Source organism: Trichosurus vulpecula, chromosome 5, assembly GCF_011100635.1.
Source record: "Trichosurus vulpecula isolate mTriVul1 chromosome 5, mTriVul1.pri, whole genome shotgun sequence".
Lineage (NCBI taxonomy): Eukaryota > Metazoa > Chordata > Mammalia > Diprotodontia > Phalangeridae > Trichosurus > Trichosurus vulpecula.
In genome coordinates, this window is record NC_050577.1 from 95159502 (window position 1) to 95177486 (window position 17985).

Below are 17985 nucleotides of genomic sequence, written 5' to 3' on the forward strand. Positions count from 1 at the left end.
CTGGCTTTTTGATGCTGGGCAAGTCATTTAATCTCTTGGTGCCCAGGCAACTCCCTAGGACACTTACATTACAGATGAGTTGCTAATCTATATCAGTGGAAGGTGTTTCCATGCTATGGAGTTCAATACACCAATGAAACCACAGGTCCCATCCATTTATGGCTCCAAAAAAGAAAATTCATCATGTACCCTCCCTTAGGGCAAGTTGTATTAGCAATTTCTGTCTACCCAATGCTACCCCACCCCTACTTCACCATGCACCACCACCCCCCAGGAGTATGGGCACCTAGTACTAGTTAGGACCACAAAGAACTCCACTAAGGCCATATTCTTCCACCTAATCATTTACTTTCCCCTATATTGGCCCCTCGCTGCAGTCCAGCCAGTAAGCCTAGGCAGGGCTGTAACTAGCACATCTCAACATCTTCAGCCTTTATTGACTTGAGGTATTTGAGAGCAAGCTGGTTCTGTCCCTTTCTCCAGGAGCAGGGGTGAGAAGGAAGCATTTCTTCCCACTGAGCATACGTATGGTGTGCAGAAAAAAGAGAATCCTCCTGGGTGACTTCTTGGAAGAAAGCAAATACGTTCAAAGTCCTGAAGAGTTAGCAAGTAAGAGCAAGGGAGAGAGAAGGGAATGAGCACTCAGACCATTTTAAACATTCGATCCTTCATTTTTCTTTTCTGCAACATTCCTGATAAAAGGAGTCATCTACATCCCACCCTGGGTGCCGCTTTGTTCTCTAAATGACATGTGACATTGCCATTCTCCTGGAACCTCTACAGTATCAAACCATGACCAGGCACCACCCTCACTGCTCTTGATCAGAGCCTCCCACATCTCTTCTGACACGGCTCCCTCATCCCACCTGTATCATTAGAAGATTTCTGGCTTCCAATGTTGATGATGCACCTGAGTGCAGCTAGGAAGACCCTTTCCTCTTTGGAGTGCCCATTCTCTGGGCCAGTATGGACCAGTATGGCACTTGGCTAAGACTAATTTGGCCTGCATCCTAGGCATCCTACGCCTTTGAACTCCTACAAGTATTTGCGAAGGTTGTTCCCTAGGGTGCTATCTCCATCTAGAGTCACTGTGTGTCCCTTGAAGAAAGGGGTAGGGAGAAAAACAGGAAGAAGTCCATCACTGGAGTTAATGTTATCTGGCCTAACCCAACCCCACTATACTCAAGGTACCAGGTCATTTCAGGACTCATCCACAAGCTATTTGGAGCCTTGAAGAAATCTCTGCCTCTCAAGTTAGAGTTGGGGAGAAACCTCCCCAGGAAAGTTGCTGCTCTCAGAGATCTTCTGTCCAAGCAAGTAGGTCAACTATAACCCCTGCCCATCCCCCACCCACCCACCCACACGCACATGCATACAATCCCCAATTATGGAGACCTCCCATGTCTCAGCCTCATCTATTAAGGTTCTTCCTTGATACTGTGGGCAGGGGCAAGCACTACTTGGCCCCCTCCTCTGTGGACACGATGGTGCTTAAGCAAGTGCTGCTTCTGGCTGAAACCCTTGCCACAGTCAGCACATAGGTAAGGCCGCTCGCCTGTGTGGTTCCGCTGGTGCCGAGTCAAGTTGGGCTTTTGACTAAAGCGACGCCCACAATCTGGGCAAGGGTAGGGCCGCTCCCCAGTATGAATCCGCTGGTGGATGGTGAGTGCTGACCACCAGGTGAAGCTCTTGCCACATTCATTACAGATGAACTGACGCTGCTCAGCAGTGCCAGATGAAGGTACTCCTCCACCTGCTTGGGCCATGCCTACTGGGCCCCTGCTCCAGCGTGCTTCCCTGTCCAGCAAGACAACCTCATCCCCTTGCAGGGCCTGGGAAGCTGGTGGCTGTAGAGGGAAGCCCAGGGCATACTCTGCAGGCTGCATTAAGCCTGACCCTGATTCCACACTGGCCACTGCCACCACCATCCGGCCCCGGAGGGCTGCCCCGTGGAGGAGCTCAGCAGCAGCATGGGCCCTCTGGTGGGCCCTCAGGGCTGCCCGGCTGGGGCAGCTCTCCCCACAGCCAGGGCACAAGGAAACCTTCTCCCCAACTCGGTGTGTGCGTTGGTGTTTGAGCAGATGCTGCTTCTGACGGAAGCCACGGCCACAATCAGGGCACAGGTGGGGTCGTTCACCTGTGTGGTTACGAAGGTGCCGAGTCAGATTGGGCTTCTGGCTAAAGCGCCGCCCACACTCTGGGCAGGCATAAGGCTGCTCCCCTGTATGGATCCGCTGGTGAATGTTCAGTGATGACCACCACGTGAAACTCTTCCCACATTCATTGCAGATGAACTGGCGCTGTTCCCCGGAGCCGGTAGCAGAAGTCCGAGCCTTGGCAGGTGGCCCAGACCTCCACCCTCCACCAGCTTCTACCCAGGGATAGCCTGGAGATTCTCGTGATGCTGACGGGAGCCGGCGGGGTTTCCGGATCACCTTGTCTCTGAGGAGCTTCTGCAGCTCAGCCCGGGCCAGCTGGCGGTCACGGGCATGGGTCCTCTGGTGGACCCGGAGGGCCACTTTATGACGGAAACGTCGCTCACACTCAGGGCAAGAGTGGATTGCAGGGCGGGAGTGCGTCTTCTGGTGCTTGAGCAGATGTTGCTTCTGGCTAAAGCGCCTCTCGCACTCAGAGCAGTGGAAGGGCCGCTCACCTGTGTGGTGCCTCTGGTGTCTGACCAGGTTTGGCTTCTGGCTGAAGCTCTTGCCACACTTGCCACAGTGATAAGGCTTCTCTCCTGTGTGAGTGCGCTGGTGGATATTCAGTGATGACCACCAACTAAACCTCTTCCCACAGTCTGGACATGCAAAATGTCCCTCACCTACTGGAAACTGTGGGCCAAGAAAAGAGGTGGCTGCTATGGACCCACGGCCCACTGACCCTCCCATCCACTGAGCACTGGGAATTCGGCAGGGACCTTGGGCCTCTTCCCACCCTCCTGGATCTCGAGGCTTCCCCAAAGCCTGGAGAAGGGGATGACCCAGGGGATACTGGAAGATGTTCTCCTTGTCCTTCTCTGGCAGAATGGAAGGGGTCTCCAGGGCCTGGGGAAGCCACTCCTGCTTCTCCCACTTGATCTTCACCATGATGCTGCTGTCACCTGCTGAAAAGAAGGAGATGGGCAGAAATGATTCTCAGTAATTGATTCTTGAATAGAAAAGAAGAAGGCATGCGGTAGAAAGGAGAGGGAGAATAAAAGACACAGGAATGAGAAAGAAAGGTGGCAGAGAAAGACTGCAGTGAAGGAGAGGAAAAGAAAAAGGAGAAGAAACTGAGCATGGAGGAGAAAATGAGAAGGAAGAGAATAAACTGTGAAAGGAAGGTGGGAATAGAGAGAAGAGAATGGGGAAGCATGGAGGAATGAAGAAGTGAGAAGACAGAGTGAAGGGAGGAGAGCATGGAAAAGAAGAGGAGAGAGAAGGGGAAAAGGAGAGAGAAAACTGAAGCCCAGAAAGAGAGAAAGAAAAGTGAGATTTGGGCCCTGAGTTTGAGTCCCTGCGCTGCACTGACATGGTGGGTCTCTTGCATTGGCCCTTTCCTGTTCCACCTCACTGTTCACCTTATGGGTCTAGGCAGGCCAAGGAAGGAGCCAGAAGGAACACACAGACCTTTAAAAAACACAGCCCATGTTGGTGGTCCAGAAAGAGGTTTAACAACAGTAGCAACAACAAAAAATGCAACTGCCAGCAAGCCTCCTATACTTCCTCCCTATCTGCCATCACCAGGGAAAATGGCTCAGAGTCAGACAGGTGGCATTGGATAATTGTTTTCCTGGGTCTGCTCGCTTTGCTCTGCACCATTTCCTAGAGTGCACAGGCTTCAAGAGGTCCTTCTTCATTGGTTTTGGGTCTTGAATTCCTTCTGGATTCTCAGCTGTATTCTGTGTAGGAGGGCAAATGGCGATGAATTACCCCTTTGTACCCGTATAGATGCAAGGCTGCATAGCTGAGTGCAGGTGAGAAAGGAGGACAGTTGGTTTTTGGCAGCCTGTCTAGCTGTCAGTGTCATACCTACTGAGAAGGCCTGCAAGGGTCTGGTTAAACACTTCTCTAGGAATCATTGCTTTTCCTGTAAAACTTTGGACACTCAGAACTAGAAATTGAGGCAGTTGGAGGGTCATGCATTCTCTACCATCAGGGACATTCAAGTTGATATGAGGGCTACTTTTCAGAATGACAGAGAGAGAGGATTTCTGCTTCAGGTCATGGTTCCATTGAAGGACATCTAAGGTCTCTTCCAACTCTGACACTGGGAATCTATTTCATGATTCTGCCGTGGTGACCTTGTAAAGTACTATTATCCCCAAAAGTGAGGCACAGAGGGTTTAAGCCATTTGCTGTGTCGCATGGTTAATGACAGTGCTGTCACTAGAATCCAAACCTCTCCAGATTGCTTGCCAGTTGCCTATATCAAATATAAAACATAGATCCTCATGAAAACCTAAAACAGAGTAATAGAAAGGGGAAACAGAGTTTTTTTTTTAATTGTTTTATTCATAAAGTCACAAGATGTCAAAGCTGGAAGAAACCTTAGAAAACATGTAGCTTAACCCCCTTGTTTTGCCAATGAGAAAACTTCCCCAGAGCCATGAGGTGGCTTTCTTGCGGCTACATAGCTAGTTAGTAGCAGAAGCAAGACATGAACAACTCCCAAGTCTAGTGCTCTTTACACTACATAAGCAGGGGAAGGGAATAAGAGTTTTTATAGTACCTACTATGTGCCAGGCACCATTCTAAGAGCTTTATAAATATTATCAAGACTAACTTTGACGGACTTGGTTCTTCTCAGCAATGCAATGTTCAAAGACAGCTCCAAAAGCCTCATGATGGAAAAAGCTATGCACATCCAGAGAAAGAATTACAGAGTCTGAATGCAGATTGAGGAAAACTACTTGCTCTCTCTTTTTTTTCTTCTTTTTTGGTTTTGTTTCTTCTTTCTCATGATTCATTCCATTGGTTATAACTCTTCTTTACAACTTGACTATTGTATAAATAAGTTTAAAGCAAAGGTATATGTAGAACCTATATCCAGATTGCATGCTATCTTGGGGGGGAGAAGAGGGAGGGGGAGAAAATTTGGAACTCAAAAACTTGTGGAACTAAGTGTTGTAAACCAAAAATAAAAAACAAATTAAAAAAATTATCAGAATATTGACACAGAGGGGCAGCTAGGTGGTGCAGTGAATAAAGCACTGGCCCTGGAGCCAGGAAGACCTGAGTTCTAATCGGGCCTCAGATGATTGACACTTACTAGCTGTGTGACCTTGGGCAAGTCACTTAAACCCAATTGCCCTTCCCCCCTCCAAAAGAAAAAATTAGAGCCATAAAGAATATTGACACAGAGTATCACACTGTTGCTACCTTTTGTGGTCTGGTGCCCAATTTCCTTTTTGTTTAAATACATTAATAAGGGTTATCTTAATAGAAAACACTTTCTCAAGAAAACAATGGGGTATATGTTCCTGGGGCTGTGAAGAAATCTATACCTCCTGCATTCTGGAGTGAGATGTAGAAAAGGGGGAACAGTGACTTGACCTCCCTGAGAAACTCTGTCAAGGGGCCCAGCCTCCTAGGGATATATCAGGTCTGTTTGGTGAAGGTTGTTTGATTGAAGTTCTAATCTCTGTGGGGCACCCAAACTCATTCTCCCACCCTATACCACGGGGAAGGAAAGATCCAGGCAACATAGGTACTACAGCAAGCATCAGGCTGAGAGGGCTGAACACAGAATTAAGGAATAGGGGAATAAGAAAGACAAGAAGAAAAATTAATTTGGGTGGGTGCCAAGGGCCCTTACTTACCTGAACAAGAACTCAGAGGGAAATCTATGTCTTTAGATGCCTCTTGAGTCATTACCGCAAGTTCTGATCCCTGTCCTTTAATTTGAGGGTCACAGGACTGGGAAAGTTGGGTAGCCTATGAAACAGAGAAGAAATGATGGGTTTTAAAACTCACCACTATAATAACATCTTACATGTGCATATTGTATTATTTGATCCTTTCCAAGAGGCTTTCACATCCCTGTAATCCTCTTTATAAAGGTTTAAATGGTTGATTATCATCATAAATATCATAGCACAAAGCAAGACAAGTATACATGGCTACCAAGTTTGCAAATGACTCAAAGCTAGGAGGGACAGCTAATAAATTGGAAAAAGCTTAGGATCCAAAGAGATTTTACAGGCTAGAAAGTTAGGCTGAATCTAATAAAATGAAATTTAATTAAGATAAATGTAAAGTCTTATACTTTGGTTCAAAACAAATTCAGAAGTACAAATTGGGGAAATTTTGACATATGTGGAAAAGACCTGGCGTATCGGTAAGGCAAGATTCACGATATCGATGGTGACCATGAATATGCCTGTATAGTTTGGAATCACAAAATACAAGAGACTCTCTATATAGAAGGCAGAAGAAGTAAAATAGTTATTCAGACACCAGAGGATCAAATCCCAAAACCAATAATTCCAATTCAACATAGCAACAATTGTTTTCCAAAACCAATAAGTCTACTTTATCATAAAAGCAAGGAAATTAAAACACATCACAGCAGGGAGCCAAGTCATCCTATAACCTTCCCCTTTGCTGGAGCCTTTCCATAAACACTCACTCACAAATCCCATCTGCTTGTCTTCACCCTCTCCTCCCTCAGTTCTGAGAGCCTGCAGTTCTCCCTCTCAGCCCTTCCATCTCCATCTCCATCTCCATCTCCATCTCCATCTCCATCTCCATCTCCATCTCCATCTCTTTCTCTCTCTCTCTCTCTCTCTCTCTCTCCCCCTCCCTCCCTCCTTCCCTCCCTCAAAGTTCTCTCTCCCTTGAAGTTCTCTCTTTTGAGCTTAATACATACCCAGTTTAGGACCAGAGAGCTTCACACCTAATTACCAAAAAGGTGTGGGCCTGCCTACAAACAAGCCTCCTCTAATCAAGCTTCCCTTAACTAGCTCCACCTAAGGCCTATTAAATGGGGGGAGGGGAAGATCTTTAATCACATTAACACCACATCCAGTGAGAGTGAGCAATATGATAAAGCAGGCCAAAGGGTATTCTTGGCTGCATTGATAGAGACAGGGTATCCAGAACAATTGAAAGTCCTACTGTATTTTGTCCCAGTTCATATACATCTAGAGTACTGTGTGGAGTTCTGAATGCCATATTTTAAGAAACTGGTAGTGGAGAATGTTCAGGGAAGGGCAGCCAAGATGATAAAAGGCCTCTAAGATTAACTGAAGGAAATGAAGACATTTACCCTGAAGAGAAGACTTCAGGAGGACATTATAAGATTACTGACATACACTCTTGGAAACAGCAATGCATTGGTTAGTTTTCCTGGAAAAATTTTTTATTTTCCTTTTTTAATCTTTGTTCAATTTGTAGAGGACATAGGGAAGGATATGTTTGGAAATAAATGTGATATAAAAACAAAAGGTATAAATAAAAACATTTATCAGAGATCAGGCTGCTTTGCTAAAGCCAACAATTATTTCAATTAATTTCTTGGCTGATCATGAGTTTCTGAGTAAACAATATCATAAACAAATAGGGATATTTTGGTGTCCTCTTTGCCTGTCTTTCTTCCTTGAATATCTTTTTCTTATCTCATTGTTCCCTTTAGCCCACCTAAAACTCTGTCAAATAACAGCAGAGAAAGGGGGCATCCTTGCTTTACTCTTTTATTTATTATGCAAGCCAAAAGTTTCCCTGACATACAGATTGTAGTTTTAGATGGGATAGGAACTGGTTTTCACATATATATATATATACATATATGTGTATATATATATATGTATAATAGTTTTTTTTAAAAAGCCCTACATGCTTATGCTTTGCATAATTTTTAGCCTAAATACAGTGTTGTCCTTTGTAAAAGTTTTTTTTCCGCCCCTGCATCTACTTATATAATCACATTATTTTGGATTGTTTGTTGTGTTGCTTCCTGATGTTAAATGATCCTTGCATCAGCTAAAGTTTTATCATTTTTATTAGTCTTTTTAAAGAACCAATGTTTAATTTTACCAGTTCTATAATTTGGGGGGTTTTTGTTTGGTTTGGTTTTCCAATGTATCTATCTCTCCTTTCATTTTCAAATTTTCCTCTTTTATGCTTATTTTGGATATATTTGTTAATTTAAAATATTTGTACTTTGTGAGTTTTCTGTTCTTCTATTTTGCGAATGTATATTCTTAGGAATCTATTTTATCTTTTGTGTTACTTTAGCTGAATCCCAGAAATTACGGAATGATATCATTATCATTCTCTTTCACATAGTTACTGTTATTAGTTCTTTAACAAATTCATTATTCAGGATGCAATTAAGTCTTTACTTAAGTTTGTACATACTGTTTGCGTTCCCTGCACTAATTGCCATTTTTATTTTGTTATCTGTAAAGGAAATGTTTGGTATTTTCATTTTTCTTATATTAATTTATTATTTCTCCATGCCCTAATACATGGCTATAGTTTTGTAAAGATGTTGAAAAATATATGCATTCCTCCATTTTCCCACTTGCTTTAGACATTTCAAAACTAAATTCTTCATCAGTTTGTTTAGGTCTAGCCATGAAAAGTTCTTAAATTGTATATGCCCTCTGACTCAAGAGATAGCACTACTAGGCCTATATGCCAAAGACAAAGAAAGAGAAAAAGGCCCCATATGTATAGCAGCTCTTTTTGTTATAGCAAAGAACTAGAAACTAAAAGATGCATATCTGTAGGAGAATAGCTGCAGAAGATGTTATGGATGAATGTAATGGAATATTCTTTTATTGTTAGAAATGATAAAAGGGCAAGTATCATAGAAACCTTGGAAAATTTGTTTGAACTCATACAGGGTAAAGTATGGAGGATGAGAAGAGCAATTTATATAACATCACTGTCAAACAAAAAACAAAACAAAAACAACTTTTGACTTAAGAACTCTGAATGGAACGACCAACCACAATTCTGGAAGCCAGATAAAGAAGCATGAAACCCACCTCTTGACAAAGAGATTATGGAATCAAAGTGCAGAATGAGACACACATTTTCACACACATCCAACTGGGAATTTCTTTTGCTTGACTCTGTATATTTATTACAACAGTCTTTCTTTCTCTCTTTCTTCTTTCCTTTCTTCCTCCCTACTCTCTTTCTCTCTCTCTCTTTATTTCTTTCTTTCTGCAATTTGGAAGGCAAGAAGGAGACAGGGACTAGCAGGAGGGTCCAAAAAAGAAAAAGGGATCTTTGAAGCAATTTTTTAATACACAAAAGAAAATGAGGAAGGCCAGAAGGAAACACAGACAAGGATAGCTTTGAAAGTTTCATGCTGAATTTATTATTTACTTAAAAAGGAAAAAAAAATCTATATGGAATGGAAATTCTGTTTCATGAACTATACTCTTTTTCTGTTCTATTATAATTAGGAAAATGCTCATTTTATTTGATGCTTAAGTTCAGAATAAAAATGAATATTATGAAGGGGATAGAGAAGGGTAATAGATCAACTTATTCACCAAACCTCAAATGCTAAACATCACCAAATCTCCCAAATTTTCAAAGACTTCAAAGTTTCAGACAGCCCAAAGGAAGTCCCACTTTATCCATCAGAGGACTGGCTTATTGGGGGAGAGAAAGGAAGGGAGGGAAGGAGAGAGGGAGAAAGGAAGAGAGAGAGAGAGAGACAGAGAGAGAGAGATAAAGAAAAAAAAGAGGCCCAAAAAGAGTTTAAGTTCCTAGATGACAGATGTATAAGTTATTCAAAGAAACGCTGCATATTCAAGACCTAGTCTTAACCCATGAAGACAACATTTATGAAAGATAATCATGCCCTCCCCAAACTTGATGTTCCCCTCATCGTGGGCAGAATCCTTATCCATAGAGACTCATCCTTCAGAGAACTTTGCTCCAACTTAAGTAGAATGGAACTAGGAAGCAAAGGAAGTAGTTGTAGGAAGAATAAAAAGTGATGGGGAATTAGCATAGATTCTATATACCAGCAACAGAAGTAGAGAGAAGGAAGATTTGTAAGTATTTACAACACAAGCACCATGCACACACACCACAGGACAGAGAGTAGAGACAGCTGTATCTGATGCTACCAAAGGCCTTGCTGACAACAGGAAATCACAAGGAATGGTCAAAATCTAGACCTTACTCCCTGAACCAGCCCTGACTGTCCATATAGCCACTCAGATACAAGACACTTCACTCCTGATAGTTTGGTGGTTCCTATTCCCTCCTCCTCCTCCTTCCTCGACCTGGTCCCTATACATCTAGCAGCATCTTCCACCAGGCCTACCACCACTACCACCCTGATCTCCGTCAACACACTGTACTCCGCTTGAGGTAGGTAACAAAGGAAAGAACCCCAAATCTTTCCAACACAGATGACCAATACAATGACTGTCCTGAACACATGTTACTCAGCTGAAGCTGGATGCAATCCTGTGGGCTGGATCAGGCCAACAATCAGAGAATGAGGCCGCCTGAGTTCTGGTTTTCCAAATAAAATGTTCTCAGATCAGGAAAGGGAGGTTGCTCATAGTAATCACCCACCTTGCTTCTGAACCTCTTTACTACCCACTCCACTCTCCACCCCAGCTTAAAGACTTCTCTCACATTCTCCTGACAGCTCCTCCATTGCACACATGATATCTCCACAATGCCCCTGCCCACAGCCCACTATTCACGACCCCACTGGGCATACTATCCCTGCACCCCTAGCCAGTCCCAGCTCCTCAGGCTACAGCCCCAGCCTCCCACCCCATTCCATTCTCCCACCCCCTTCCCCCTTAGGGAGGAGGCCTCAGTCCAGGGGCCAGCTTCAAGGCAGCTGCCATGGAAACGCCTGGAGAGATCACAAAGGGACCATGGCAGGCACTGTGCACCAAGGCGGGAGGTCTGGGGGATGAAGGGGAGACAAAGGGGCTTTATTTTCAGAAGAGGTGGCAAGGGCCAGGCACACGCTAGGGCAGTGAGGGCTGCTGGAGCGTGGCACAAGGGTATGGGGTTGGGAGTGGGGGCAGGGAAAGACTACATATCTCCCAGATTGGCCGCTACAGGCTCCAGAGATACAAGGAAATGAAATGGATGAGGCAGGAAGTCTTTACTCAGTCACACCCCCCTTTCTGAGTCTGTTTCTCTGATTGGATCATATCCTTCCTCAGAGCCGACCCCTTCTTTCCCCCTCTGCCAAGGTGCTGGTCACCAACAATGCCAGCCTATAGGGCTGATGTGGATAGGATGCCTTATTATTCAGTGTCAGCTTACGCTCCCCATCTGTACCCTCAAACTTAAAAAAAGGCACCAAAAGCTGTCATTCTTCACAGATAATGGACCCTCTTCCTCATCCTATTTTCAGACCCCACACCCAAATTTCTCTTCTGCCCCCTTTCCCTGGGGAAACTACCAGAGAGAATGTGACTCTTTCCCCGGCTCTTCAATCCCTCTCAACACACCTGTACTCCTCCCTCCAGCTGCTCCCTGCACCTAGCAAGCTCCCCTTTCTCTGTCAATCCAGAGCCTAAGATATCTTTTGACAAGACCCAGCTCAAGTCCCACGGCCTCCAGGAGAGCATCTCTAACTAGCCCAGCTCACCCTGGTTCCTTCCCCTTTCCTACAACGTTTACTGGTGGGAACTTCCGGCATGGGCCCGTAAGAGAAGGCTAACGGATCCACCGCTTTTGGTCTTAAATATGGATCCTAACTAGATCCAAAACTCCCTAAGTGCAAAGGGCTCCATATGTTGTCGTTTTGCATCGGGGAAGTGACAAGAAGCAAAGGGGATTAAAAGTCACCTCTGGACCCCGATAAAGGAGAGAAGAGGGAATGTTCAGATTTGGGGGAAGCGGGGTGGAGGTGAAGTACGTTGGACCTGACCAGCTGCCATCCTAACCCTCGTGTTGTGTGTGTGTGTGTGTGTGTGTGTGTGTGCTCCGAAGCTCTGCTCTGACCTGTCACTCCCACCACCAACACCACATTCAAGGCTGCCTCGGTGGTATCTCACTCTAGGGAAACTGGCCCCGTTAGTAGCCATCGAACACACACACACACACACACACAGATACAGACACAGCACCTACACACAAGAGGATCCTGGCATTAGGATCGGAAGTGGCCTAGGAGCCCAACCCTCTCACTTTACAGCTAAGGAAACTGAGGCCCAGGGAGGGGGAGTGGCTAAAGCAGTCCGTGTTAGGGCCGGGACTCGAACCCATCTTCTGGCCTCCGAAAGCTAGGAGCCCGAGGGCTCCACGTCCAGAGCTCTATGCACTTGACACCACGCCACGCAGGGGGCAGGACGCGCAAAAACAAACAGGGCCACGGCTCACGCGGCCCCCAATGCTCACACAAGCACGCACGAGCACCAGACACACGCAGATCCGTCCACGCGCGCGTGCACGCCCCACAAATCCCTGGGGAGCCCCCCCCCCCGCGGTCACGTGCACACGAAGTGACCAGGCGGGTCGGGGGACGGGCGGTGCTGTTACCTGATCCGAACGGGTCAGGCCAGCGCCGGCGGGGGAGGGAGGGCGAGGCCGCCGAGGCTCGTCCGAGGGGAGAAGCTGCAGCCGTGGAATGAAGCCCCCGAGAGAAGCAGGCTCCTCCCCGCACTGCGGGAGCCGGGATTGGCTGCCTCCCGGGGCTGCCCACCCCGGCCCGGGGGCCTGACCTATGACAGAGCTGCAGGCCGAGCCACGGCCCGTCCCCCGCCAGCTTATTGGCTGGCTCCTAGAGAGCCGACTCCACCCATAACCAGCTGGGAGTGCGCCCACCCCCCCACCCCCAGGCCAACTTTCCCTTTGGGAACTTTGGCTGGATCAAGTCCATGGCCAGGGCTAGGGATGGGGGAGGGCTTGGTCAAGGTTGGCAGGAGCCCTTCAGTTGTTTCCAAACCTGTGATGGGAACGGATCTCTAGTCTTCAACCCCCTTTAGCCTTGCTAAGGCTCTCAGAAGGTCTCTCAGGACAGCAGCAGTGGGGCTGTAGGGATTTTTTGGACCAAGAGTCGGGAGTCCTGGGTCCCGGCTCTCCTTAGATTTAGCGCCTTCCCTCAGGGATAATCTGCAACCGATCCAAGATATATCTGGTTGTATGTTGTTTCCCCCATTAAATTCCTTGATAGCAGAACCCTTTTTTGCCTCTTTTTGTATCCGTAACGCTTAGTACAGTGCCTGCCACATAGTAGGTGCTCAATAAATGTTAGTTCCTCTTGTTGACTCTTCTACTAATTTGCTGTCTCGAAGGATGAAGATAAATAGTACTGTGTCAGGATCAAATGAGGTATCCTCTGTGAAAGTGTTTCAAATTGCTATGCACACATGAAGCATGATTACTTTTTTATAAATGTCTCAGATCAAATCTGTTTAAAAGAAAACTATGCCTACATTTTGCAAACCTGTGAACTACACCCCCCCCAAAAAACCCCACTCCCAGTTTAATGGTCAGCAATTTCAGAGCAGTGGGTACACTCTCCATAGATACAGTTTACAAAGCCTCTGTAACTTAGAAGTCTGTGAGAACAGTAAACAAAGTATCCATAAATTAGGGAATGGTTAAAAAAATTGTGAAACATGAATTTAATGGAATATTTTGGCCATCAGAAACAACAAACGAGCTATTCAAAGAAACATGTGAAGACTAACATGAATTGATGCAAAATAAAGTAAGCAAATGGAAGAAAAAAACATACATAATGACAATGTAAACTGAAGGAACTAAGATGAAACTAAATGTTGCATAATTATGATGAAGCTTGACACCAGAGATGAGAAAACACACCTCCCTCCTTTCAATGGGAGGGTGGGGTCCTATGAGAATAAAACGTTGAATATACTGTCAGATGCCATGATTTTGATGAATTCTGGGGCTTTTTTAAAAAACCTTAAGTAAAAGGGAAAGCTTACTCTGTGAGGGATGGAGAAAAGAAGGATATATTTAGAAATAAATGATATAAAAATAAAAGACATCAATAAAACTTTTAAAATTATTTTGATGACTTGCTGGGGCCCAAAAATTCACAATAAAGTCAATCAAGTGATGACCCTTATCATACTTACCACTTCAATTGCCCTTCAAAGATAGATGCAGTCCATTACCAGACCTGTGCTGCCAGATTAATCTTTCTACATCACTTTCATCATGTCACTCTTCCAATCAAGAACCTTAAAAGGCTTCCCATTCCTTACATGATAAAGTCCAAAGTCCTCAGGTGGGCAATTTTATGTCATGGAAAGATGAACTTGCACAGAGAAATCCTGAGTTTGAATTCTCCTGTATTACTAGATGCAACACCTCTAATCAATCATTTAAACTTTCAGTCATGTTTTTTTTTATATAAAATGAAAATAATATACATCACAAGGTTGTGGTGAGAATCAAATGAAATAATGTACATAAATTGCTTTGTAAACTATAAAGTGTTACATAAATGTCTGCTATAACTACAAATGTATATTGATAATAGCATCCAAGGAACTCCACAATGTGGGCCCAATTTACCTTTCCAATGTAGAGGGTAGTTCCAGTCCAGCTAACGCTGGGAAACCCTGCATCTAACTTTGCCATTAGAATCATACATCTTACAGTGAGAACTCATCTCTGGGTCAGCTAATCTGACTCCTATCAACTTGACCAATGACTTTGGCCTAAGGAAGGTGGATAAGATGCTCTCTTAAGACCTTTTCCAACTCTAAAATGCTGTACAAAGTAGTCCTGGGAGGGGAAAGTCTTTGCCAACTAACATATTATCTGAAAACTCCTTGACTCCTGAGAACAAAATAGGTTAGGAGGCCATTCACAAGGGGGTGAAGAGAGCAAGGATCCCAGATGGAGGAGATGGGGATAGAAACGTGCTGAAAAGGAAGAATGGGAAGGTTCCAGAGACAAACTTCATTGCTTCACAATTTTGTAGTGGGCTAGTCTTGGGTGGATAGTATTGTCTGGGCCACATTTACCCACACTGCCCTAAAACTGAGTCATTCTCCTGGTGGAAGAACACAGGTAGAGGGACCAATTAGGATAATATATGGTGTTCACCTCCCTGTAATAATAATGACCTGTGAAATGATGGGGATAAGATGATTTTCAAAGTCCTTTCCACTTGTAACATTTTATAACTACTTCTGTGTTGGGCCAAAAATAGACAGTGCTTTCCTATCAAATCTGGCTTATATATAAAACCTGAGTGAAGCCTGTAATCAGTGTTATTTTCACTGTGTAGATGTTTTTTTTTTCTTTGAAGATCTTATGTGGTCTATATTTGGAGCAATGTGGTATTTGCCATCTATCATATAACTAAGAGGAAAGCATGAAACTATCATTAGAACATGGTTTCTAAGGAAGCTCTGAATGCCAGCAGTGGGGGAATGGTCTAAGAAAACCATTCTATGGCTCGGACTTAGTCATCCTCAGAACCTCAAAGTGAGTGTTCACCACATGAAGATCAGAGCCCAGAGGTCTTGAGAACTAAGATACACTGCACTGTCTTCTCCTCAAAGACCTCTTGGTATGTAAAGGTCTTCTTTGCAGAACCTTTCAAGGCATCAATGACAGCATTGGTGGTGGAGTGCCTCCTTCTCCCAGCAGCATGTTCAACACTGCCATGTCCAGCACTCCTTGGGGAAGCCCCAGGTCCTAAAGAGTATTTATTTTCTTCCTAACTGCCTGCTGATGCAGGCTATTATCCACAGGCCCAAAAGGGAGCCTGTATTAATTAATGACACCTACTGACTTATCAACCTTAGTGAAGACAGCTGACCAAAAGCTATGGCAACCTAGAATTACCATCTTTGACTGGGGATGTGAGCCGTGAGAGTGTGAGCCCTCTTATCACACTGCTAGCTAGTGAAGGACCCAAGATAAATGATTTCCCCAGACTTTCTGCCACACTGGATCATGTTTAAGTTTTGTCTCCTCAGTTAGCCCCAGACACCATAATTAGAAACAATAAGTGGAATCTATAGAGAAGTAGATCTCAGTTTTTTATAAGGACTTCTGCAGCAACAATTTGGCTAGCAGCTACTGTGGCTGTGTAAATCTAACAACAACCAGAACACAGATGGCCACTAACACAGGTTCTTTGATCTGCTTTACTAAGGAAAGCAACATTAAGGAGTTAACAATCTTACTTTAACCCAACATACAAACATCATTCACTTAGTTCAGGAGGAAAAGCCAGCACCCTGAACTTCAGAGCAAATATAAACATATACAATATAAACAGACCAAATCACAGTTCATAGTTACCAGGAAAGCATCAACATCTGGATTTACAAGGCAGGGGCTCTTAAAATGGCTGCCCAGAGTCCCACACCACTCTTCCAGTGACTGAGAGCCCCAAGGGAGAACACCAACCTCTGGGTTTATATATCTTGTTCCGGGTCAAAGGGCATCACAATGGGCAGCTCAAACCCACGTGACCTAAAAGCATCACAAACATGGGACTCACACCCATGCAAACCAGGCTTTCCCTTGAGGCAAGGAGGTCATCAAAGACTCCTAATTTAATCAAAGAAACAAAGGCTGGACTCACCAAGGGCACTTGATTAAATAAGTGCTCCAAAAGAGAAAACAGTAAAAAAGTCCCACCTTAATTAATATTACAAATTCTTAATAATTAATGCTGTTCCAAAGTGTCCTGCACTACCTGATGAGGTCATGAGTTTCCATCACTGGAGGTCTTCCAGCAGAGGGTGGATGACTATTTGCCAGGGATGGTGAAAAAGGGATTCCAGATCCTGCAGAGGTTGGACTAACTATTCCCAAGATCACTTTGAATTCTGAAACTCTGATTCTATTAAGAAAGCATCTAGTCCAGATCTCTCCTTTTACATTATGTTAATTAAATTAATTAAAAGGCCCAGAGAGGCTGTCTGTCTTTCTTTCCAAGTTCACATAGCTAGTTGGCAACAACAGAGCCAGGATTCTGCTGCCTCTCCAATACGATGTGATGTGTTCAGGTCTCATTTCCCCAATCAGAGTGAAAGTCGGCTGAGGAGAGCAGCCATGCCTTCTCCTTTGTTTCTCCATATCCAAAGTTACTAGGATGTGGGAAAACTGGGACATTAATGCACTGTTGGTAGAGTTGTGAACTGATCCAATCATTCTGGAGAGCAATTTGGAACTATGTCCAAAAAGCAATCAAACTGTGCATATATACCCTTTGACCCAACAATATCATTACTAGACCTGTATCCCAAAGAGATCACAAAAAAGGGAAAAGAACCTACATGTACAAAAATATTTATAGCAGCTCTTTTTGTAGTGGCAAAAAACTGGAATCTGAGGGATTGTCCATCAATTGGAGAATGGCTGAACAAACTGTGATACACGAATGTAATGGGATACTATTGTGCTATAAGAAATGATGAGTAGGCAGATTTCAGAAAAACATGGAAAGGCTTACATGAACTGATATAAAGTGAAAGGAGCAGAACCAGGAGAACACTGTGCACAGTGACAGCAACACTGTGTGATGATCAACTATGAATAACTTAGCTCTTTTCAGCAACACAATGATCCGAGACAATTCCAAAGGACTGGTGATGGAAAATGATATCCACATCCAGAGAAAGAACTGATGGAGTCTGAATGAAGATTAAGCTTACTATTTTCATTTTGTGTGTGTGTGTGTGTGTGTGTATGGTTTTTTCTTTTTGGTCTGTTTCTTATTTCATAACATGACTAATATGGAAATGTTTTATATGACTGCACACAACCTATATCAAATTACTTTACCATTTTAGGGAGTGTGGAGTAGAGGGAAGGAGAAAAATTTGGAACTCAATTTTTTTTTAATGAATGTTAAAAATTGTCTTTACATGCAATTGGAAAAAAATACTATTTAAAAAATACAAACAAAATTACCAATGATCTCTTAATTCAAATCTAAAGTTCATTTTCAAACAAGCCTTTGACACTGTCCATCACCCCCTTCCCCTTGATACTCTCTTCTGCTTGGGACAATGCTTGATACATAGTACATGCTAAATAAATGCTTATTGAATTT

General features: G+C 44.1%; 1 protein-coding gene across 2 annotated transcripts; it reads right to left on the reverse strand.

Annotated features, from left to right (window-relative positions):
* Window positions 1-1384: 1384 nt before the first annotated feature.
* Window positions 1385-12536, reverse strand: ZNF775 (zinc finger protein 775). Of its 2 annotated transcripts, none has more exons than XM_036761449.1 (3): window positions 12468-12536; window positions 5801-5915; window positions 1385-3100 (listed from the first exon to the last, which is right to left on the reverse strand). In XM_036761449.1, the coding sequence occupies exons 2-3, from the start codon at window positions 5850-5852 to the stop codon at window positions 1419-1421; spliced, it is 1734 nt and encodes a 577-aa protein (XP_036617344.1). In that variant the 5' UTR covers window positions 5853-5915; window positions 12468-12536; the 3' UTR covers window positions 1385-1418. The 2 variants fall into 2 exon arrangements, with proteins under 2 accessions (XP_036617344.1, XP_036617343.1); XM_036761448.1 differs by having other exon boundaries at window positions 1385-3103.
* Window positions 12537-17985: the final 5449 nt, after the last annotated feature.